The sequence below is a fragment of the Oryctolagus cuniculus genome, chromosome 15, assembly GCF_051225735.1.
Source record: "Oryctolagus cuniculus isolate XC-2025 breed Fujian yellow rabbit chromosome 15, ASM5122573v1, whole genome shotgun sequence".
Taxonomy (NCBI): Eukaryota; Metazoa; Chordata; class Mammalia; order Lagomorpha; family Leporidae; genus Oryctolagus; species Oryctolagus cuniculus.
The window spans coordinates 2,060,786-2,085,709 of record NC_142881.1 but is presented as its reverse complement, the minus strand read 5'-3'; the positions used below and the strand labels follow the sequence as shown (position 1 = coordinate 2,085,709).

The 24,924-nt window shown below is 53.6% G+C and overlaps 1 protein-coding gene across 1 annotated transcript in view; it reads right to left on the bottom strand.

The window, feature by feature from the left end:
- Positions 1-24,924, bottom strand: part of C15H10orf143 (chromosome 15 C10orf143 homolog) — a 79,659-nt gene that overhangs the window by 47,518 nt on the left and 7,217 nt on the right. The window contains exon 2 of the mRNA XM_070058273.2: positions 14,654-19,565. Within this exon, the coding sequence (XP_069914374.2) occupies positions 14,654-14,722 (69 nt within the window). The 5' untranslated portion in view covers positions 14,723-19,565. The remainder of the gene's footprint in view (positions 1-14,653; positions 19,566-24,924) is intronic.

Below are 24,924 nucleotides of genomic sequence, written 5' to 3'. Positions count from 1 at the left end.
ATAAGAATGGAAAGTACAAAATGCTTAGAAAACATTGGAAGATGGGGCCAGCACTGGGGTGTAGAGGGTAAAGCCGCTACCTGCAGTGCCGGCATCCCATATGGGTGCTGGTTCGAGTCCTGGCTGTTCTATTTCTGATCCAGCTCTCTGCCACGGCCTGGAAAGCAGGAGAAGATGGCCCAAGTCCTTGGGCCTGCAACCTCATAGGAGACCGGGAAGAGGGTCCTGGCTCCTGGCTTTGGATGGGCTCAGCTCCGGCCATTGTGGCCATCTAGGGAGTGAACCAGTGGATAGAATATGTCTCCCCCCCACTCCTCTGCCTCTGCTTCTCTATAACTCTGCCTTTCAAATAAATGAATAAAATGTTTAAAAAATTGGGAGAAATTTTTATGGTTTTAGGAAAGGTAAAGCTTTCTCAGATATAACACCACGCATGACCCATTAAAAAACCTATTGGAAATTGGATTTCATCAATCTTCACATCTTTTAGGCATAATATCATTAAAAAATGAAAAAGACAAGGCACATTCTTTAAGAAAATGTTTACCCAGCACAGCTATGATAAAGGACTTGCATTCAAAACATATTAAAAACTCTCTCAACTGGCCAAGAAGATCACACAATTTTTAAACAGGCAAATGATCTGACCAGTGATTTATCCAACAAAGGTACATCAAAGGCCACTAAATACACGAAAAGTGGTTCTGCATCATCAGGCCTTGGAAAATGCACACGGAAACCACACGGGCTGCCGCTTCCGACCCACTGCAGCGGCGACAGCGAAAGGACAGGCGCGCAGGAGCTGGGGAGGACGCGAAAGGACAGGCGCGCAGGAGCTGGGGAGGACGCGGAGCCGCCGGGAAGCTCGCGGTGCTGCCGGGAACGCGAAGTGGTGCGGCCGCTCAAGTCTGGCGGCTCTCAGAGCACGGAGCGCAGGGCCTCATTCCACACGCGGGGACACCCGCGGGAGAGGAAGACACCTTCACGCCAAACTCGTACGAGAACGTTCACGTTCAAAGCATTACTTGTAAAATCCCCAAAGTGCTGCCGACCCAGATGCCCATCAACTCAAGAGCAGATGAACAGAATGTGATACCCTAGGAGCCCACCTACTCCACGACCCCATTTTTAGGAGCTGTCCAGAATGCGCCAGTCTGTGAAGACAGAAAGTAGACTGGCGGTTGCTTAGGGCGACAAGCGAGGGAACAGCTAACTGCTAACGAGCACCAGGTTTCTTCCTGGGGTGATGCGAATGTTCTGGAAGTAGAGAACGGCGATGGTTGAGCAATTCTGCAAATGTGGTAGAAACCACTGAGCTACACACAGAAGAGTGAACTTCGTGGTACGTTAATTATGCTGGGTTTTAAAATGGGAAGATTTGAATCGACAGTTTACCCTAGAAGATGAGTCAGCAAGAAGCACATGAAACGTCCCACTGCATCAGTCACTGGGAATGTAAATCAAAGCTACAGTGGGACGTGGGAGACCGGATGGAGTTCTGGCTCCTGGCGCCAGCCTGGCCCAGCCCTGGCTACTGTGGCCATTTGGGGAGTGAACCAGCAGATGGAAGGGCTCACCTTCTCTCCCCCTCTATCTCTCCCTCTCTTTACAAATAAATCTTTAAAAAAATAACCAAAAAACTGTAGTGAGATACAATTTCTTTTTTTTTTTTAACCTTGCTTCTTTCAAGCAGTGTCTGCTGGAGGGAATTTTTTTTAAAGATTTATTTATTTGAGGGGCCGGCGCTGTGGCGCAGCGGGTTAACGCCCTGGCCTGAAGCACCGGCATCCCATATGGGCGCTGGTTCTAGTCCTGGCTGCTCCACTTCCAATCTAACCCTCTGCTGTGGCCTGGGAAAGCGGGGGAGGATGGCCTAAGTCCTTGGGCCCCTGCACCTGCATGGGAGACCCGGGGGAAGCTCCTAGCTCCTGGCTCCTGGCTTCGGATCGGTGCAGTTCCGGCCGTTGTGGCCAAAAGGGGAGTGAACCATCGAATGGAAGACCTCTCTCTTTCTGTGCCTCTACTCTCCCTGTGTAACCCTGACTTTCGAATAAATAAATAAATCTTTAAAAAAAAAAAGATTTATTTATTTGAAAGAGTTACACAGAGAAGGAGAGGTGGGGGGAGGGAGGGGGAGGGGGAGAGAGAGAGGGGGGAGAGAGAGGTCTTCCATCCGCAGGTTCATTCCCCAACTGGCCACAACAGCTGGAGCTGCGTCAATCCGAAGCCAGGAGCCATGAACTCCTTCCAGTGGCTTTACCCACTAAGCCACAGTGCCAGCCCCGAGATACAATGTCATACCTACTAACATGACTGTAACCAAAGACAGGCAACCTGAAGATGGAGAGGAGCCAGGGCCTCGGCTGCTGGTGGCAGGGAAGGATGTGAAGTGGTACAGTGTGGGGAGCAACTCGGACTAGACTAAGTTACTCGAATTAAGACTTATTCTATGCATCTGCTCTCCCACAATATGGCGCTGGGAGAGGAGTAAACAACTTCTACACAGCTGCCTCCAGTTCGACCAATAACCTGCAGGAGCTGATCCTGCTCCTGATTGGAGGAGAGCAGCGTGCTCGGCGTGTGGGTAGCAGAGTTGGGATTGGTGGAAGAGGACTATAAAGGAGGAGAGAGACAACATGCACCAGGAACATCTATCTGAAGGAACACCTGAGCAGCCCCCGAGAGAGCCGGCCGGCGGTGTGCCGCTCCCCCGCGGAAGTGGGGAAAGTGGCAGGGGGAACTGCCCTTCCACGGAGGTGGAAGGGTTGGTAGCCAACCCGGGAAGAACCAGCAGCAAACCCGGGGAGGGCCGAGCAGATAAAAGAACAGCGCAGGGTCCTGTGTCGTTCCTCCGCCAAGAGGGGGAGCGACAGTGCAGCCACTCTGGAAAACTGTTTCGTTTCTCAGAAGCTAAACATAGATCTACCATAAGAGCCAACAATTTCAGTCCTAGGTTCCTGCCTAAAACACAGGAAAACAAGTCCACACAACAACTGTATGTGAACTGTCAGCACTATTCTTGCCAAAAAGGAAAACCAGCCCTAATGTCCACTAGCAGGTGAATGGGTAAACAAAATGTGGTATATCCAAACAACAGAATGTTACTCAGCCACAAAAAGGAACAGTCTGCTGAAATACGCTTCCTTGTAGGTCATGGTCAGCAAGGTCAGGTGCAGTGAAGGATTCCATGGAGACAGAGTGGACTAGCAGTCACTGAGGTCCGGGGTGGGGCCTCCCCACCGAGAGCGCTCTGAAGGCAACCGGACATTCTAAACCTGGACAGTGACGGCTGCACAGCTAAAAGCCCTTTAACTGTGCACTTCAAAAAACTCTAAGCCTAAACAACATGGTCTTTTATTAAAAAAAAAAAAAAAGGATTTACTTATTTATATGAAAGGGGGGGGGAGGGAGAGAGAGACCGACCTTCCAACCACTGGTTCAGTCTCCAAATGTCTCTAAGAGCCAGAGCTGGGCCAAGCAATGCCAGGAGCCAGGAGCTCCATCTGGGTCTCCCAGGTGGGTGGCAGGGCCCCAAATACTTGGATCATCTTCCACAGCTCTCCCAGGCACACTGGCAGGGAGCTGGATCGGAAGAGGAGCAGCTGGGACTCCAAATGGCACTCATATGGGATGCTGGCATCGCAGGCGGCAGATCAACCGGCTGCTTCACAATGCCAGTCCCCAGAAACACGGTCTTGATGACAGCCACGGGAAATCCTACGAGCTACAGCCCTGGTAACAAAAGGATCACGTGGCACACTGACGGGGTTTCCCAGGTGCTTTGTAATATTCCTCAAATTAATGATGCTCTAAAAACACCGACAATTTTATGCAATTCTGTGATCCTCCCTTCATTTCTCCACTTCACCAAAAGGTATGTTCTGATTCCTACCACGTGCTTCACGTGGTTCTGGGCTTTGGTAATCAAAGAAGCAGAGCCACGTCTCGCCATTCCGGGACCTCTGCCAAACACGCGGCATTAACCAGCTCTGCTGCTTTAACTAAGATCCCGGAGAGGCGCTCTCGGGAAGGAAGAGGGTTCACTCGGCCTGCGGGTGCAAGCTCACAGCCGGGACTGGACAGCCCCATCGGTTCAGGTGTCCGGTGAGGCTGGAGGGTGGCAGAGGGGTGATCCCACCGCCAGTCGAGGATCTCGGCCCAGCTGTTTGAATAACCACCCCTCTCCAGAGAACAGCCCTCAGAGAGCACCCACAGTGGCCTACCCACTTCCCAGACGCCCTAACCGGAGCAGCCTTCACTCCGAGCAATCGCTCTACCACTGTTAACGTCAGACTCGGGGTGTGAATATCCGCATGCGTCGGAAGCCAAATCCTGTTCACACCATAACAGCGGCAGCTACCTGAGAAAAATACCCCAGCCACGGAGAACTGCCTCCCTCCTGACCGTCCCTCATTTTCCACGTCGTATGTAAAGGAAGCTGCCAAAAAGCAGAAATTAGACAGTGTGTGGCTGTCAGGATGCACATGTGCTTCTAGCTGCAGATCAATTTCCTTCATCCAGATGTGAGGACGGCGGATGCAGTTCAACTGAGCAGACCTGACAGCAGAAGTAGCTCCGCAGACTACCCCTCCTAAAAAGCGAGAGTTTGATAACCTGTTTCTTGAGGAGTGGGTTACAATTACGTAGAACTAAGGCAAGTGAGTGTTCTGTGGAGTCCACACCATCAGCTCGCATTCACTAGGGCTGCACCGAGGGGACCTCGCTCAGCAGGGGACAGACAAGTTTACCTCTCGGCGGCTCCCTTCACAGGTCAGACCCCCCAGCTCCCTCAGAGCCACCAACACGCTCCCACGGTTTTGCTAATAAATCCCATTGGCTTTACCTGTCCCAGTGCTAGCACTGTGAGAGTACATGGTCCAGCGTGGGGGGGATGCAGCACATGCTCTCCCCTCCCCCACTGTGGGAGCAGCTATTCCTAACACTGAGAACCAGTGGAAACCTCAGACAGGAACTTCACAGTTCACGCACATCGAAGTTTCCACAGCTGCATCAAAGCCAGTGTAAACCCACGCTTGCCCATCTCCAGACAGAAGGTCTGGCCTGTGTGGGCCTGTGTGTGGGAGTCGGCAGGCTGCCATCTAACCAGCAGAGAAGTCCAGGGGGGAGGTGGTAGCACAGCCAAACAAAGCCACAGCAGCTGATGCGACAAACTCCACACAGACAAGTCACACGGCAGAAATCTGAGTTAACCGTGAAGTTGCTGCACAGTACACTGTCTGCATGAACTTTTCCATGAGACAATCTTAAAAATATTCTAAATGCAAAAAGGACAGAAAGTACTTAGAATGAACACTTTCCAACCGTGCAGAACGCTCGGGCCTGATTTCACACACGTGAGTGTGTGTTTCCTCTTTTAGATTTATTCTCGTATCCAACTTACTTTTCGGGCCAAACTGCAGCAATTGCATTTCCTCTTCTACACAAAACAACCAAAACCACACAAAACAAACCAAACCAGGGATTCTGAGAAACTGACCAGAAGGTAAGGGAGAGCGTGACCACCCTCTACCGCCTTGGGCCTCTGGGCAACAGCACTGGGCCTGGAGCCCAGGCGGAGCCTGCTGGGCTCCCTGAGTCGAGGACACCTGGTATGGGGAGGCCATGGTGGCCAGAGTTCTCAGGCCAAGGTGCCAGACAGAAGACAGAAGCAGGCCAGGGCTCTGGCGTAGCAGGCAAAGCCGCTGCCTGCAGTGCCGCCATCCCATATGGGCGCCGGTTCAAGTCCCAGCTGCTCCACCTCTGATCCAGCTCTCTGCTGTGGCCTGGGAAAGCAGTGAAGGATGGCCCAGTCCTTGGGCCCCTGCACCCACGAGGAGACCCAGAGGAAGCTCCTGGCTTCCGATCTGTGCAGCTCCAGCCATTGTGGCCATCTGGGGAATGAACCAGCGGATGGAAGACCTCTCTCTCTCTGCCTCTCAAATAAAATAAATAAATCTTAAAAAAAAAAAAAAAAAAAGACAGAAGTAGAGAGAGAAATACAAAGATCTGCATGTGTCTGGCTGAGCACTGAGCAGCTTATACATGTGAGGGATTTTCCCCAAGGCAGGGAAGGAACCACCTAAAGGGTTAAAAGTTACAGCACTGGGTGCCTGCACTTACTGGGGCACGAGCTGACTTAAACAGGAAGATCCCACCTTGGGAGCAGGGAACAATTAGGCTGCGCCGGCTCCAGTCTGACCTGATACTCCCTAAAAGTAAGGACCAAAGGGCTCAACCTGTTTCCTCAGGCAAAACTTCAAAAAAGTAGCCAGAGACAAAAAGATATACACAGAGGAACAAAGACAAGTGGCTACATATTTCTCATTAGAAATGATCGATCCTAGCCAGACAGAGAAGTCTCTCAAGATTTCTTTAAAAAATACATCAATGTAGAATTCCATGCACAGGGGAGACATCTTTCAAAAACGAGTGAAATAAAGACTTTTCCACAAGAGTTCAAAACTTTTATCACCGACAGACCTGTCCTGCAGGAGATGGTGGAGGAAGTGCGACAGGTGGGTGCCAGGTGGAGCACGGACCTAAGCAAAGGAACAAATGCACCAGAAACACAGCTGTGTAGACAAACAGGTCTTTTTCTCGTTACCGAAACCTATTTAAAGGAAGATGACCCTTTTAAGCAGAAATGGTTAACAACACAAGACCAGCTTGCGGCACACATCGAAGTGCAGGACTAGAACTGCACAGAAGCCGACAGGAGAGAAACAGAGGCTGTGACGTGTGGAGTGGTGCAGTGTGCCCGAAGGTGCACTGTGTAGTCTAGGACGAACAGGCATGCTCTGAATCACACAGCAAATAACAACGTTATGCTAATAAGCCAATAAAGGAAACAACATTATTTAAAAAAATCCTATTAAGCCAAAATAAGGGAGAGAAAGCAGAAGTAAACAAATAATAGAAAACAAATAGCAAGATGATAAATTTTAATCTACTTATTCAATAGCCACATTAAATTAACAAACAGCTCAATGAAAAGGCAGAGATTATCAGGTTGAATACATATAAACAGACTCAACTAAGTCTGCCTACTAGACATTCACTTTAAATATAAAGATACAAATAGATATAAAACGATGCAACACTATATACAATGCTAACAGTGATCAGGAGATAGCCGGAATTACTAATATCAGACAAAGTACAGTAAAGACAGGATGAGAAGCATCAGCTCATCAAGGACATAAAATTCATCAGGTTCTGTACCCACTCACGAGCTCACACGAACCACAAGCAGAACTAGACAATCTACAGTGACATCAGAGGTCTGTAATGCCTTCTCACAAAAATTCATAGAACATGAAGAAAAAACATAAAGGACGTAGATTTCAATCAAACTATCAACCAACCCGACTCACCGGTCACTTAGGGAATTCTTCAGTCAGAAACAGCAGAAGCCAGACTTACCAAAACTCACCTTTGGAGTCATAAAAGAAGTCTCAATACACTTAAAGGAGCCAAATCATAAAGTATGTTCTCTGGCCACAGTGGAATTAAACTAGACAACATTGACAGAAGGATTTCTAGAAAATCTCTGAATTTCGGGGGACTAACACACTTCTATTTAATTAACTTCTAATTAATGCATCAAAGAAGAAATTAAACGGAAGATTTTAAAGCATTTTGAGCTGGAAAACAAAATTTAGGGCTGCCATCGTGGCGCAAGCTGAGAGGCTGGTTCCCGTACCAGACGCCAGCGGAGTCCCGCCCTGCAGCGACCCAGCTCCCTGCTGACGCACCTGGGAAAGCAGTGCGTGACCGCTAAGCGCTTGGGCCCCTGCCTTCCACAAGGGAGACCCAGACGGAGTTCCAGGCTCCTGGCTTTGACCTGGCTTAGCTGCAGCCATGAAGACTGAACCAGTGGATAGAAGATTTCTCTCTCTCTGTCTCTCCCTGTCACTCTTCCAAATAAATAAAATTAATCTTTAAAAACAGCACTAGAATTTGTATAAAAGCAGTGTTTTGGAGAAAACGCATAGCACTGAATGTCTACAGTGGAAAAGACGAAAGGTCTCAAGCCAGGGACCTCAGCTGCCGCCTTAAGAAACTCGAAAAAAAGCAACTGAATCCAAAGCAAACAGAAGAAAAGCAGCAATAAAGATCAAAGTGAAAATGAGGACGGTAGTAAATAGAAAAGCAATAGAGAGAAATCAGTGACGCCTGGAAAGACATCCCATGCTCATGGATTAGACGACTTAAGGCTGCTGAAGTGGCCCTGCCCACCAATAACCTGCAGATCTGACAAATCCCTGAGAAAGCCCGCCGACTCTGGGCACAAACGGAGAAGCTGGCCCTCAGATCAGAAAGTCAAGAATGTTCAGAATTCTGAAAACAGAACACAAAGTCAAGACAGAGTTCAACACTTACTTCAAAGCTGCAGTGACCAAGACAGAGCAGTACCAACACAGGATAGATACTGATCAATGCACGAGAATTCAGTCTGGGAAAACTTCCATTCACAGTGACTGATTGTCAATAAGGGTGCGAAGGCAATTAATGGGGAGACAACAGTGCTTCCCACAATGGTGCTGGGAAACTGAGTACCTACAAACCTAAAGGCAACTGAACCCCCACACCATATTCAGAAATTAACTCAGATGGAACACAGACCTAATGTAAGAGCTAAAACTCTCAGACTCCTAGAAGAAAACACGGATAGACTGGGAGGGGATGATTGCAAATCATAGCTCATATCCAATAAGGAATTTACATCTCAGAAATATAAAGAACTATTACAACTCAACAATGAACAGACAGACAACCTAGTTTTAAAAAGGGCAAAGGACCTGACAGACAGTCTGCTAAAGAGATGGACAAACGGCCAAGAAACACGTAGAGAGGCTCAGTGCCATCACCAGTCTTGCAGGAAAGGCAAATCAGAAGCCCAGGGAGGTGACACCGCACATCCACTTAGGACGGCCGTAATCCACCACACAAATGACAAGTGTTGTCGAGGAGGTGGAGAAATCGGAACACTTACACAGGGCTGATGGGCACGTAAACTGGGCTGATGGGCACATAAACCTTGTACCACAAACTGGCAGTTCCTCGAGCGTATGACCTAGAAATTCCAAAGCTGCGTAAACACCCAAGAGAAAGGAAACGTCAATGAAAAGGTCTGTCCATGGGGCCGGTGCTGTGGTGTAGTAGGCTAAGCCCCTGTCTGCAGTGCCAGCATCCCATTCAGACACCAGTTCGAGTCCCGGCTGCTCCTCTTCTGATCCAGCTCCCTGCTGTGGCCTGGGAAAGTAGCAGAGAGGGCCACCCCTGCCCGACAGGGGAGACCTGGAAGAAGCTCGCGGCTCCTGACCAGCCCATCTCTGCCCGTTGCGGCCATGTGGGAAGTGAGTCAGCAGATGGAAGACCTCTCTGTAACTATGCCTCTCAAATAAATAGATTTTTTTTTTTTTTTGACAGGCAGAGTGGACAGTGAGAGAGGGAGAGACAGAGAGAAAGGTCTTCCTTTGCCATTGGTTCACCCTCCAATGGCCGCCGCGGCCGGCGCACTGCGGCCGGCGCACCGCGCTGATCTGATGGCAGGAGCCAGGCGCTTCTCCTGGTCTCCCATGGGGTGCAGGGCCCAAGCACTTGGGCCATCCTCCACTGCACTCCCTGGCCACAGCAGAGAGCTGGCTTCGAAGAGGGGCAAGCGGGACAGAATCCGGCGCCCCGACCGGGACTAGAACCCGGTGTGCCGGCGCCGCTAGGCGGAGGATTAGCCTAGTGAGCCGCGGCACCGGCCAAATAAAGATTTTTTAAAAATGTGTACATGGGGCCAGCGCTGTGGCACTGTGAGCTAAGTCTCCCCCTGTGGCACCAGAACCCCATGTGGGCACCGGTTCAACTCCTGGCTGCTCCTCTTCCTATCCAGCTCCCTGCTATGGCCTGGGAAAGCAATAGAAGATGGCCCAAGTGCTTGGGACCCTCACCCTCATGGGAGACCTGGAAGAAGCTCCTGGCTCCTGGCTTCGGATCGGCTCAGGTCCAGCCATTATGGCCATCTAGGGAGTGAACCAGTGGATAGAAGACCTCTCGCTCTGTTTCTCCCTCTGTCTGTAACAACACCTCTCAAATAAATAAAATATTTTAAAAAACACTTGGGCATGGATTTCAGAGTATTGTTTACAACAGCCAAAATACCAAATTGCACACTTTAAATACTATATGTACAATTGGGTATACTTCAAATTATACCCCAAATATACTATTAAGTACAAAGAAACAAAAATGGTAAGTCAAATACTTATACGGCCAAGAAATGAGCCAACGTATCCTTAAAATCTTTTTAAGATTTATTTTATTTATTTGAAAGACAGTGTTATAGAGAGAGGTAGACAGAGAGAGAGGTCTTCCATCCACTTTGTTCACTCCCCAGATGGCCGCAATGGCCAGAGCTGTGCTGATCCGAAGCCAGGAGCCAGGAGCTTCTTCCAGGCCTCTCACGCGGGTGCAGGGGCCCAAGGACTTGGGCCATCCTCCACTGCTTTCTCAGGCCACAGCAGAGAGCTGGATCAGAAGAGGAGCAGCCGGGACTAGAACCGGTGCCCACATGGGATGCCGGCGCTTCAGGCCAGGGCTTTAATCCACTGCACCACACTGCCAGCCCCTAAAATCTATTTCTAAAGGACAGTGACAAAGAATGGAGAGAATTTACAGAAGAAAAGGGCCACCTATCCCTCACACTCAAAAGCCAGAGAGAAAGATCTTGGGGCTGGCATGTGTGTTGTGAATATCACTGCCGCCCGCGATGCTGGCAGGGCTCCGGTGCCCGTCCTGCCTGTCCCAGCTGCTCCACTTCTGATCCAGCTCCCGGCTATGGCCTGGGAAAAGCACTGGAAGACGGCCCAAACGCTTGGGCCCTGCACCATGTGGGAGACCTGGACGAACCTCTAGGCTCTGGTCTGGTCCAGTCCTGACTGGTGTGTCCATTCAGGGAGTGAACCAGAGGATGGAAGACAGATGTTTTTCTCTGTTTCTCCCTTCCCTCTCTGTAACTCTTTCAAATAAATAAATATTTTTTTAAAAAAGAAAGGGCCGGTGCTATGGCGTAGCGGGTAAAGCTGCCGCCTGCAGTGCTAGCATCCCGTATGGGTGCCGGTTCTTGTCTCAGTTGCTCCACTTCCAATCCAGCTCCCTGCTAACGTGCCTGGGAAAGCAACGCAGGACGGCCCAAGTCTTTGGGCCTCTGAACCCACATGGGATGACCTGAACGAATCTTCTGGCTCCCACCTGACCCAGCCCCAGCTGTTGTGGCCATTCGGGGAGTGAACCAGTGGATGGAAGACCTCTCCCTCTCCCTACCTCTCTCTTTCAAATAAATATTTTTTTTTTTTTAAAGAAAAAGATCTTGGATCAATGCAGATTAATCCAGGAGACGCTAACTCCACTGTCCGGCCCAGGTGTGACAGTTACTTTTAGGCGTCAGCTTAGCTAGATTAAGGGGCACCTAGAAAGCAGGTATCTTGGGTGTGTCTGTGAGGGGCTTCCAAAGGCGGTCAGCATGGTCTGAGTGGAGCAGATGGGAAGAGCTGGCCCAGCGCTGGCGGCACTGGCCACTGGCCGGTTTCCGAGGGCTGACTGTGGACAGGCCCCTTGCTCCGAGAGCCGGGCTTACTTGAGTCCTTGCAGGAACACTAGCGGCTGGCCTCCAGACGCCGGGACTCACGCCTAACGCCCCTCTGCTGGCGCTCACTCGGGCTTCAGGCCTGGGTCTGAGGCCGTTGGACCTGGACCGAGTCAGATTCCGGCATCCCAGGGTCGCCAGCCTGCAGGCAAGCCGCGGTGCGACTTCTCAGCTGCTGCAGCAGCCGGAGCCAGTTCCTCAGGCAGCCCCCGTCACCTGTCTACCACACAGCCCTTCACCAGGCTTCTCCGGCGTGGTCTCCCCGGGAACCTGCTCCTTGCTGAGCTCCGGGGAGGCGTCTCAGCGGGGGAGAAGGCTGAGTGTGCTCTGGGCACACTTTCACCCCGGCACAGAGTCTGGTGAGCACGCTGCAGGCAGGGGAGCCTTCTGCGGAGACTCAGCCGCTGGAGTCGCAGAGAAAACCAAACCAGGAGTGTGGGGACGCTGGACCAAGACCTTCAGGCACCCGGTCTCATTCAACACGCCGCCGCCCGTGCCCGAACACGGTGTCCAACAGGAACGACCGACGCTACACTGTGCAACGGCGACACCTGGACCGCAGCAGCTGAGCTCACTGCAAGGACACGTGGTGGCCAGGACACTCAGCATTACAGGAGGTGGCCGCCTCTGCCTGAGGGTCACTCACAAGGCCGTTAGAGATGGGTCTGGGCCCTGCATTTTCCAAAACTCTGATGGTGGCCACGAGCGCAGACAGCACCATCACCAGGTCAGAACACAAGAGGAAAACAGCTGTGGTTCCTCCGTAAACAAACTCTGGAGGGGTGTGTGTCTGTGTGCACGTGTGTGCGCGTGTGTACATGGACGTGTGTGTGCGTACCTCTGCGTGTGTGTGTGGAGTGGGGCGGACAGGGAAAGGAAGAAGGGGAGAGAGAGAGAACAAACTGGGACGAGAACTTGGATACTTTATTGAACTCCATCTGGATTATTAGATCAAAGACCAGGACACAGTGTGACACAAACAAGACCTTTATCAAATAAGAGGCGATACACACCATGGCAGTAAGACGTCCAACTCACTCTTCTTGGCAAGGGTCAGGAAGCACTGCAACCCCGAGGGCGGCACTCAATTCCCGCCACTCCTGTCACTCACGTTCCCCCCGTCCAGCCACCCCGAGCTCATCCCGAGCTCGCTGATGGATAGCGGACTCCGGCTCCCTGTCCCCACAGCCCCGGCGGGGCACCTCTCGTCACTCACGGTGGCCAGCGAGTTCACCGTTATGAAGCCTCAGGTGGGGAGCTGGGTGGCCCAGTGGTCAATGCGGCAGGCTCAGGGGCCACTCGGCTGGGGTTTAAGACCCAACTCCTCCACCCGCTAAGGCCAGGACATTAACTTCTCTGTACACCAGTTCCTTCATTCACGCCCGGAATAATAAAAGTTACTGGGAGATCTAAACAGTGAACGCCCCGCGACCAGCGTTGTCTGTTACATCTGCAGGAAATGGGCCCCAGACAAGGAAAGCCCGGCGCTGGCTACCAGGAATTCATCCCTTTCTCCCATCTCCCCCTTGGATGGACAGCAGGACTGTGCTCCCAGGAGCTCTGGTGACAGCCTGGGGGCTCCTCCCTTCACAGGACCCTGCTGCACCTGCCGGCCCTCCCTCCCAGCACTGCTGCAGCCGGGGCCCTCACTCGGGTCAGCACCGCCTTCCGCCTCTGGAGCGCCGCTGAGCAGTAAACTCGGGACAGGGGACCACGGTCTCGCCCGTCACCCTGCTCTCAGCACACGGCGGTGGGGACAGCTCGGACAAGGGACCACGGTCTCGCCCGTCACCCTGCTCTCCTGCGGTGGGGACAGCTCGGACAGGAGACCACGGTCTCGCCCGTCACCCTGCTCTCCTGCGGTGGGGACAGCTCGGACAGGAGACCACGGTCTCGCCCGTCACCCTGCTCTCCTGCGGTGGGGACAGCTCGGACAGGGGACCACGGTCTCGCCCGTCACCCTGCTCTCAGCACTCGGCGGTGGGGACAGCTCGGACAGGGGACCACGGTCTCGCCCGTCACCCTGCTCTCCTGCGGTGGGGACAGCTCGGGCAGGGGACCACGGTCTCGCCTGTCACCCTGCTCCCGCATGGCGGTGGTTACAGCTCGGACAGGTGACCACGGTCTCGCCTGTCACCCTGCTCTCCTGCGGTGGGGACAGCTCGGACAGGGGACCACGGTCTCGCCCGTCACCCTGCTCTCCTGCGGTGGGGACAGCTCGGACAGGGGACCACGGTCTCGCCCGTCACCCTGCTCTCCTGCGGTGGGGACAGCTCGGACAGGGGGCCTGACCCGGGGCGGCGTCAGGAAGGAATGCAGGTCCCCGATGACCCTCGGGGACCCTGCTCACCTCCACAGACCCTACTCACTCAGCCGCTGGGACCGGGGGGCGACAGCGCAGCGCACGGAGCGGTCACTCTGTGACCGTAGAAAACGCTGCCTGGAATAACCGGGAAGCCCGACCCCGCACTCAGCACACAGGAACACAGAGCAAAGGCCGGACAGCGGCCGCTCAAGCCGCAGCTGACCCGCACGCAGAGGCGGGGGCCAGTCAGCCAGGAGCCGCAGTCCCCGCCACAAGCTTAGGGACGGCGCCCCTTCCCCGGAACGCTTCGCTCCCGCAGCCCCGGCCTGCCGACCCCTGCCCCTCCCGGGAGTCTCACTTAGACCCCACCCCGGCTCCGGGTGCGCTCCTCCGTCACCAGCCCATCACCCCGTTCTCTCGGCCAGGGCGGCCGGGCACGCCCTGAGGCGCTCCGCGGGCGACTACGGCGTCCAGACGCGGGGGCGCACGGGGAAGACCCCAGGCTCCGCGGGCCCGGGTCCCGCCTGTCTGCGCAGGCGCACGGCGCCCCGCCCACCTCAGGCCCCGCCCCTCCCGGCAGGTGTGCGCGGGAGACCCGCCCGCTCGCCTCACAGAAGGGCCGAGCCGGGAAGTGCAAGGCCCGCCGGGGGCTCCCCCGCGCGCGCGCCCGCCCGCCATCCCCTCCCTGACGCCGAGGCCCCAGGGCTCACCGCTTCCCCCGGAAGCTGGAGCTCCTCCTGCCTCCGCCGTCGCCACCGGCCCAGCGCAAGGGCGTCCATGCGGCCTCGAGCCCGAGTCCGCGCGGCTCCTCGCTCCCGCCGCGCCCACGGCCACACCCCCTTCCGCACGTGTCCCGTGAGAGCCAATGAGGAGGCGGAAGGGGTGGGGCGTCGAGGGCAGCACGTGAGCCTCCGAGGCGGTGGCCGCAGGCAGGAGTAGTGGAGGCCCGAGTCTCCTGGGGACTAGGGCCCTGTGGGGCTCGCGCGTCTCTCCAGGTCAGTCTTTAGCGACGATTGGCCAGTATGTCCTTTCTCGGTTCACAGAATCAACCGCAGGTCCCGAGGAACCCACTTCAGGATCCCCACCACGTCTTGACTGCCGGTTTCCAGAGGATAGAGCAATGCCCGCCTCCTCTGCCTTCTGATTGGCCCCTGCGCCTTATCAGCAGCCTTCTTCCTGTGGCTGACAGATGGCGCGGCAGGCCAATCATTACGGCCGAGGCTGCCGTGAGGCGTCGCTGGGAGTTGTAGTCCCGGGGCGGCCTCCTCACTTCCGGAGTGGCGGCCGGCTCTGGACTACGCGTGCCGGCGTGGTCTGGAGTCGGTGTCTGCGTGGTCTGCAGTGGGGAACGCCCCGGAGGTGCCCTACTGCGCCTCCGGGCTGGAGGGCCGCGGGTCCGCTGGCCGCGCAGTAGGGGAAACTGAGGCCCGGCCGGCCGCCGAGGGGCTGCCCGCGTCCGCGGCGGTCGTGCCGCGGGGCTCCCGCACCCAGACCCCACTTTTGACGGTTTTAGCCGCGGTGGTCCTTGGGCAGAGCCAGGCCGGCAGCGGGTGAGATCCGGCTGGGCGCGGGGGGCCGCGGTCCCCGGGGGGCGGGGGTCTCCTGCGTTCGCTCCCAGGACCCCGCGCTCGGGCCGCCTCGGTGTCTTCGTCGGGAAGCTTGTGGGGGACGGGGCGGGGAGGAGTCTGTTGGTGCAGACTGTGTGCAGCCCATGCGTGCCGAGCGTCTCAGGAGCTTTCTTGGGAAATGCGTGTTATTAAAAAAAACTGAATTTTAAAATTTTTTGCACCCAGGTAAGCATGCTTTAACTCCGTGCTTCCACGTGTTTTTGCAAGTACCCTGTCCAGGGCACGCGGGAAGGTGCGTGACATAAATTAAGGACTGGAAGTCGGATGCGCCGCCACCGCCAACGCTGGTGCGGTGTCCCCTCGGAACCCGCGGGGCTGCGGGTGCTCCTGGAATCCGGGATTTTTTTTTTTTTTTTTTTTTTGGTGTCTGTAATTCTAAAGGTCTTGCTTCTGTGGATCAGCGGTGTGTTTAAAAATTATTCTTCTTACTGCTTCACTCTCCAGCTGATTTTTTAAAAATTTACTTGGAAGAGAGACAAGAGGGAGAGGGAGATCTTTCGTGCACTGGGTCGCTTACCAAGCGGCCAACAGCCGGGAGCCAGGAGCCCGGAGCTCCATCCGGGCCTCCCACGTGGGTGCAGGCGCCCGAGCGCCCATCAGGTGTCAGCAGGAAGCCGGATCTGGAGCGGAGCAGCCAGGACTGGAACCTGCGCTCCCGGGTGGATGCCGCCCGCAAGCTGCAGCTTAAGGCTGCCCACAGGCCAGCCCCTCCTGTACCGCTGAAGGTTGTGTACGGGAATAACTATGCTAATTTTATGTCTCCTTAATTAGTAATGATTAAATAGTTCATCCTTTTGTTGTTAACATTTGAATTCTCTTTATGTCCTGAGCTATCCTTCCATTGGCTGTATGGTAGACAAATCACTTCTCTTGGGCCTTGACTTTTCTGTTGATGGTGTCTTGAAATTCAGGATTTTTACATTTCTAAGCCAAACAAACAATGAGTATTTTGAGTTTAAAAGGGTGATGTGTGCACTGTATTTCATGAAACACCCTAGGAGTATCTGGGACTACCCCACTAATCAAATAATACTTTGGCAGCTAAAATATATGAACGTTCTCAGATATTCAGCCTACATGGGATATACAGAGACTAAGTATTCTCAATTCAAGTGGGTTTTGTTGGGTCTCAAGCCCGAAGCTGGCCCTGACCAGCAGGGCCCAGTGCAGACACTCCCCAACAAGGTGAACAGGAAGGGTAGGTCCACCGGTGAAGGACACACCACAAGCCCGTGGGCTCTGTGGAAGCAGGAACACTCTGTTGAGGATGTGTGCAGGCTTAGAAAGCTTACGAAGGCCGCGCGCAGTAGGGGAGCCACTCAGAAAAGATCACGCAGGCGTGGGTGGGCCACGCACAGGGCACCTTAAACAAAGTATAGGGATCACGCACCGTCCACGTGTCCGGAACCAGAGTGGACCTGTCCCTGCCGGTGTTCTGATCTCCGGTAGCTTAACTGCGGCAGCCGCAGGCGCCGTGTTGTAACGGAGATTTTAGGCAGTGCCCAACAGGGTTTGTGTCAAACGCAGGAAAAATCAAGCTTTTTAGAGTGTTTGCGAGTTGGATAGAATGTGCTGTGTCTGCTTGGCGGTCTCCGGTCCTGCGGTGTAGAGGAGATGGTTTGCCCTGTTAGCCAGGGTCAGTGTCACTGCTGCTGCTTAGATGGGCTGAGAACAAACACTTCGACACATTTCCTTCCTGAGGTCGAATTGTCTTCATTAGTGACTCAGGAGCCAGGCAGCTTCCAGTCCTCACACGTAAGGTGCTGTGACGGCCCGGGCAGAGCTGGGGAGCTGCAGGCGGACGGCGGGGGAAGCAGGACGACACATTGCAGATGGGCTGCTCCAGGGTTCCCTTCCTTCAGGGGTGCGAGAGGAATCTTGTTGGCTTACTGGGGTCTAACTCTCATCTCTCCTGGTTTCTCAGAAGGTGAGATCTTACAAGTAAACAGCTCGGGCTTCAGCCTTGTGTGAGAACCCGCTTCGGGGCCTGATGTCTTGAACAGATGGCCCGAGCGACCGCTGGGTCACACGGGGTCCGGCCGTGGGCATGTTCAGAAGGACGTGCAGCGCAGCACACTGCTGAGCGTGCGTCACTTGGTGCCGGCCGGGACGTACACCAGCCTTCGCTGCTGTATATGAATTCCCCGTGTCTCCATTTATAAATGATGCTTTAAAGTGCTTGTTATTTTAAAATTCTAAGTGAATGTATTAACTATTAGAATAAAATATGGGAAAGGTTCATGATATTAGATTCTCGCATATTATGCAAAAGCACAGTGAAAAAAGTTAAATTGGATTACATCAAAATCTAAAATTTGTGCCCCAAATGCACTATTACAGTGAAAAGGCAATCCATGAATCAGAGAAAATATTTGCAAATCATGTATCTGCTAGGGAGTTACTATCTGAACTTTATAAAGATTATCTACAAAATTAGCAGCAAATAATAAAAAAATGACAAATTGACAAAATGGGGTGGGTGTTGCAGCACAACAGGTTAAGCTGCCTCTTGGGATACCTGCAGCCCGTATCAAAGTGCCTGGTTCAAGACCCAACACTCTGCTTCTGATCTCGCGTCCTGCCAACGCCCAAGGTCTTGGGCTCCTGCCACTCATGTAGCAGCCCCAGATGGAGTTGCTGGCTCCTGGCTACGGTGGGCATTTCAGGAGTGAACCAGCAGAAGGAAGACACCTCTCTGTCTCTGCTCTCTTTGTCACTCTACCTTTCAAATATCATTTAAAAAAATTAACAACTTGAATAGAGATTTTGCCAGAGGAAATTCACAAATGCCCAGTAAGTACATGAAAATACAATCCATACCGTTATTCATTAGGGAAACACATCAAAACCAGGTTGGGGCCCACTTCTCAGCCGTCAGGGCGAGAAAAGAGAGAAGGCTGGCTGTGGTGCGGAACGCAGCCGCCACCTGGGTGCTGGCACCGTGTGCGTGCCTGGCTCAGGTCCCAACGGCTCCACTTGTGATCCCCTCGTGGGAGTTGGATGCGCTTGGGAAAGCAGTGGAAGTTGGTTGAGGACTTGGGCTCCTGCCACCCACCATCCCCGGCCATGGTGACCATTTGTAACAAATGGTCCGTTTGGAATAAACTAGTGGATGGACTTCTCTCCCTCTCCCTCTCCTCCCCCTGCCCCCAGTAACTCTGCCTTTCAAATAAATAAACCTTCTAGAAAGATAAAAGAAGTGCCTGCTCGGATGTGAGGACATTGGCTGCCCTGCACCCTGCTGGTGGGGATGGAACAGAGACGCCCGCAGTTCCTCTCATGGGTGGAAGGGGGGCAGCGGAGAGCAGGCACTAGGTGTGTACACGCGTGTCAGCGGGATCACCCATAGGAGCCAACAGGGGGGAGGGCCCACGCGTCCACTGATGGCCAGGGTGGATGGGCTGGAAGGCATCATACCAAGGAGAGGGAATCAGTCACAAACCAGACTCCGATTCCCTTTTCTGAGGTCCTGGAGCACAGGCACCAGTCGGGGTGGAACGGTGGGGCCGGGGCTGGGAGGAGTTAGTGTCTCTGGGACAGAGCTTTAGTCTGGGAGAATGAAGGAGTTCTGGGGGTGGGCGGTGGTGACTGGCTTACACTAAGTGTGTGAGCGCTTCACACATGCCGAAAACGGCCATGCTGGCAAGTGCTCACCACAACCTAAACGAAGCGCTTGGAGGACTACAACTAAACGCTGCTTCTCCGTGCGTCCCGCGGTCTCGCTGGCCGCCCACAGGGGCCGTGACTCAGGAGAAAGATGCTCTAACTGGAGCCCCTGGTTCCTACCTCAGAGGGGTGCTCTGAGTTTTAAGTGAGACCCCGGCTGTGCAGGCTGGGGAGCTCTCAGTCGGCCGTACCCCGTGCGGCTGTCTCCTCTCTCCCCACAAGCGCTGGGCCACCTGGCGTCCAGGAAGTTTCCGGAGAGTTGGTTCACTTCTGGCTCCAGACGGGATGTGCGCTGGGTGCGTGCTTTTCTGAGCCTCCGTTCTTGCATCTGCAAAGCAGGAATAAAATAGGGGCCGGTGGTGTGGCGTGGAGGGAAACCGCGGCGGGGAGTGACCCCCGATGGCGGAGCTGTCTCTCCCTCCTCTCTCTCTCAACTCTTCTTTTTGTTGTTGTTTAGATTTTTATTTATTTATTTGAAAGTCAGAGTTACACACAGAGAGAGAAGGAGAGGCAGAGAGAGAGAGAGGTCTTCCATCCACTGGTTCACTCCCCAACAGCCAGAGCTGTGCTGATCCGGAGCCAGGAGCTTCTTCCGATCTCCCACGTGGGTTCAGGGGCCCAAAGACCCATAGCAGAGAGCTGGATCAGAAGTGGAGCAGCCGGGACTCGAACCGGTGCCCATGTGGGATGCCGGCACTGCAGGCGGCGGCTTTACCCGCCATGCCACAGCGCCGGCCCCTAAACTCTACTTTTCAAATAAAGAAATACTTTTGTAAAAAGGAATAAAAAGACTGCTCCAGGCTATTGGTTTTTTAAGCTTATTTATTTATATTTATTTGAAAGGCAGAGGGCCCAAGAGTGCTTTCATCCACTGGTTTACTCCCCAAATGCCCACAACAGTAGGGGCTAGGCCAGGCCAAAGCCAGGAGCCCTGACCCTCATCCCGGTCTCCCACGTGGCTGGCAGGGACCCAAGTGCTTGAGCCAGGCACATCAGCAGGAAGCTGGATCAAAAGCAGATGTGGGATTTGATCCCAGGCTTCCCAATACGGGTGTGACTGTCCCAGGCTGGGGCTTAACGCACTGTTATGTAACTGCTGCCGCTAGGCCATTTATTAACTTTATAAGGAATGGTTTTCTTAGATACTGTACCAGCAGTAACCATTGCCAAGACGCTTGCTCCTTCGTGTTTTTCTGATTTTGAGTGAAATGTCCCCTCTGCAGGGGAGCCGGGTCCAGCACCCCACCTCCAGCAGCCACCAGCGCTCCGGCCAGTAGCCTATTGCTGCTCTCCCCGGCGCTCCTCTCTGTGGGGTCGGTTTTTTCCCTTGCACTGACAGATGTTCTGTTTGCGTCCCCCAAACCCCGTGCCTGTTGTCCAGTCCAGTGCCAGGCACACAGCAGGCACTCGGGAAGCAACTGGGCTAACTAGACACTGCGCCAGTCCCCCGGGCGCCCCTCGATCCTCCTCCAGGTCATAGGGCAGGGCTGCCTTCCTGTTCCCAGAGAAACGCGGCCTCGGAGAGGTCAGCCCTCGTGCCCGGGGCTGCGGCTGCTTCAGTAGCAGCTCTGGGTGGGTTTCCCGCCTCCTGCTGCTCCGTGGCCTTTCGGCTCCTGTGCGAAGCCCCCCAGCCAACTGCAGTCTTCGTGAGAACAAGCGGAGCCTGCGGGCCTTCGTTCCGCAGCCGGCAGCCGGCGGGGCAGGGTGTTCTTGAACGTCTGGAGTGGCAGGTGTAGCAACGTGCCAGGGCTGAGGGCTTCTGTCTCCCTAAGGCTCGGGCGGTGCTGCCTCCCTGGCTCCCTCCTCAGTGGCCTCGGAGGCAGCCTGGAGCTGGCCTGCACCTGCACGGGGCAGCGCCCTTCGCACCTTGGCCTTTTTTTCTCCCTGGCCCCTCCACCATGGCCAAGCTGCTACCACCGTCCGTTGATCCCACAGGCCGTCCCTTCATTGTCAAGTGTCGCCTCTGGTGTCTCCTGCTCTGACTTCAGCCCCCAGAGAAGCCACCTGCTTTCCCTCGCGCTGGCCACGCTCTCTCCTGGACACAGCAGGGGCGCTCCAGTGACCTGTGTCCCTGGGCCTAGCATGGGCGGGGCCCAGTGTGGAGGAGTGGCAGGTTCCGTGGAGCTGGCTGTGTGACAGCTGCTCAAGCCCCAGGGAGGCCTCCAGGAGCAGGTGCCACTGCTCCGGCCCCTCCGCGCCGCGGTTGGCGGCCCAGGCCCCAACTGGGGAGGATGAGACGTGAGGATGCGCACCCTCCCTCAGCCCGTGTGTGCTCACCCCACGGAGCTGTAGCAATTGCACAGATACCTGGGTGCACACCAACATGTCTGAAACCAGCTGGTTGGGAGGGGCCCAAGCTCTGCAGGGCCCAGGTCTCTGACCCGTGTCCCTCCCTCTGGCTGTGGGCAGGGCAGGCTGTTGTCCCCTAAGAGGATTAGAAGCTGTCCAGCCTTCTCCCTGGACAGTCCACACCTGATTTGGTGAGGCTGTGGTTTTGTTCCAACGTTATTTTACCTTAGGCTGAATTTTCCTTTATGGCAAAACCCAGGATCAGGTTTCTCTAAATGTAATCCATGCAATAATCCAAGGGTACTTTGTTGAGGCAAAAAAAGCAAACCGGTTTTCAGCTTCCGTGGTGATAACACGCAGAGCTTTGTGGCCTAAGTCAGTTCCCTGGATTATTTTCTGAAATTGCAAATGTGCTTCAGAGGAATGACGGGAGACCGCGAAGGCTGAGTGCTGAACGGCTCTCACCAGTTCAGGTGATACTGTGCAATGTGTGCTCACACCTATCCCACAGGTGCTGGCGTGGTGGCACGGCAGGTAGAGCTGTTGCCTGCACGGCGGCCATCCCGTATGGGTACCTGTTTGAGTCCCCACTGCTCCACTTCCTATCCCGCTCCCTGCTAATAGCCTGGGAAAAGCGGCGGAATACAGCCCCTGCCACCCACGTGGGAGACCTGGAAGAAGCTCTGACCCTTGGCTTTTTGGCCTGGCCCAGCCCCAGTTGTGGCATCCAGGGAGTGAACCAGCAGATGGAAGATCCCTCTTTCTCTCTCTCTCTCTCTCTCTCTCTCCCTCCCTCCCTCCCTCTTTCTCTCTCTCTCTCTCTCCCTCTGTCTTTCCCTCCCTCTCTAACTTTGACTTCCAAATAAATAAATACATCTTTAAAAAATTCCATCCCATAATATAACCATAAACACTTTGCTACATATGGAAGGTAAGTATTTATAATCTGTCATTTTGCATTTTCTTCATAGTTGCTCTAAGTAAAATATTGATGTAAAGGCAAATATAAATAAAATGAAAATATCAATAAACCCAAATGCACCTTGTAAGATCAGTAGCTCTGTATTGGAATGGGAAGCGTTAATTGCATCTCGTACACACCTGTCCCTGCTTCTCATTGCCCAGTGGTGTTTGTTGGCTGCTGTATTCCAGTGCACTTGCCAGGTCGCGCTTTGTTTCTCTAACAGTGGATTGAAATCTGAGCGTGATGTTTTATATTTCATCCTAAATTTTTTTATTTTCCAGGATATGAAATCACATTGGTTATGTTTGATAATCCATTTTTGGCATGTATTTTCATATAAATTATGGGGTGTTTTTGCCTCTCAGTCCTTACAACATAGTAAGGAGAAAGCCCCCAGCATGTGGAAATATGACTGATGCCACGCTGGTGTATGGGTTAGAAATAATAAGGATTATAAATGACTCACTGGGTGCAGGAAACAAGAGGAGAAGACTTATTGGGGGAGAAGTGTAAAAGCTTGCTCGGTTTATGCACAGCTGAAGGAAGGCACCGTGAGAGATAGATTACAGTCCCCCTCTCTATTATTTCTAAGGCAGTTTTTATTAACCCCTTTTTATCAATCAAAATGAATTGATTGCCTGTGGATGCAATATTTTCTGACTATTTGAAATTATAAAGCAAACGCAAAAACACAGACTCACCTACTACATTCTCTGAAAAATAAGAGACAAATTCCCTCCAAAGGGATTGCTAAATAATGTTAACACTTTTTATGGCCACCCCTTAAAACACAACATTTCATTTAAGGATAGGATTAGGCCTTGGGATTCCTTTGGAATTTGACTTTGCCCAGCTGTGTTAGTGACCAGGTATTGCAGACACTGTTACTTAATATTTATACCCCATCATAAAAGGACATCTTTCTGTAGGGTAAACATGGTTATGGCCGATAATAACTGGGTCCTGGATAAGGAATGATAGAACAGCCTGATTCAAGGAAGAGAAAATGAGAGGTCAACCAAGCTGTGAGTCGCCGCCAGCAAGGGGCACAGGCCCTCGGAGCTCTGATGCAGTGACGGGCGTGTGCAGAAACAGGACGCCCGGCTCTGGCCTCTGGTCACAGCTCGGACTCCAGAACAACCAGCTGGGTGTCATGGAGCTGTGACTTCAGGGTGTGTGTGTGTGTGTGTGAGAGAGACTATGTGCACCTGTGTATCTATGTGTGTGCCTGTATGAGCACCTGTGTGTCTGTGTGCACCTGTGTGTCATGGAGCTGTAACTTCAGGGTGTGTGTGAGAGAGAGACTGTGTGCACCTGTGTATCTATGTGTGTGCACCTGTGTTGTGCACCTGTATGAGTACCTGTGTGCACCTGTGTATCTATGTGTGTGCACCCGTGTTGTGCACCTGTATGAGCACCTGTGTGCACCTGTGTGTCATGGAGCTGTGACTTCAGGGTGTGTGTGTGAGAGAGACTGTGCACCTGTGTATCTATGTGTGTGTGCCTGTGTGTGCACCGTATGAGCACCTGTGTGTCTGTGTGCACCTGTGTGTTGGCCTGTGTGTGTACACCCCTATGTGTGTGCTCTCAGTGTCCCAAAGACCTCTGCACCCTGAATTCCTTGCACAGGTAGGAGGGGCCCATGGGGCCTGGCGCCCACTGGCTGCCCTAGGAGGTGACACCTGCATACCAACCAGCCTGAAGGCGAGTGCCCAGCCCAGCAGAACAGAGGGCCCTGTGCATTCAAGGCTCCCAGTGTCTGGAAGGTCCTTGGGATATGAGCCCTGGGAACCACACTGCCCAAAAGAGCTGGAATGGTTGGGACTTCCTGAGTCTCTAAGGAATTACTTCCGATTGTATCAATGGTTCGTGACACCAGGGAAGCTCATATGTGTCCTTAGTTTCTTAAATATGAAAAAGAATTACAAACATGAGCAGAAAACCAGCTCTCAATGGACTTGAAGCAGGAATATGCATACATGTACACACACACATTGTTTATACACAAAACATTTGACCCAAACAGGAGAGAATCTCACGCCTACGACCATTATCTGGGGATCACAGACACTCAGGGCCCAGGTGTCAACAAGAATGGGTCAGCACAGTCGCAGGGCGAACTGGACTTTGAGGGAAGGAACAATGCCACGGAAGGCCGAGCGCCCGAGAGAGCAGTCTTCCTCCTGGGCCTCCCACACTCCTGCCAGCACTCTGCCAGGTGCACAGCTTAGAGGCCCTCACACTCACACACACGCACACACACACAGCTGATGGGGAGGCCAGGGCAGGAGGAGGAGAGAAGGCCGGTCAGGGGAGAAGCCTGTGTTTTGGGTGGATTGGCAGAGCCTCTGCAGACACAGGACCTGCTTGCATCACTTCTCAGTTGTGGTCCCTCTGGAGTGAATGAAGAAACCACTCAACAAAGGCTGCTCCC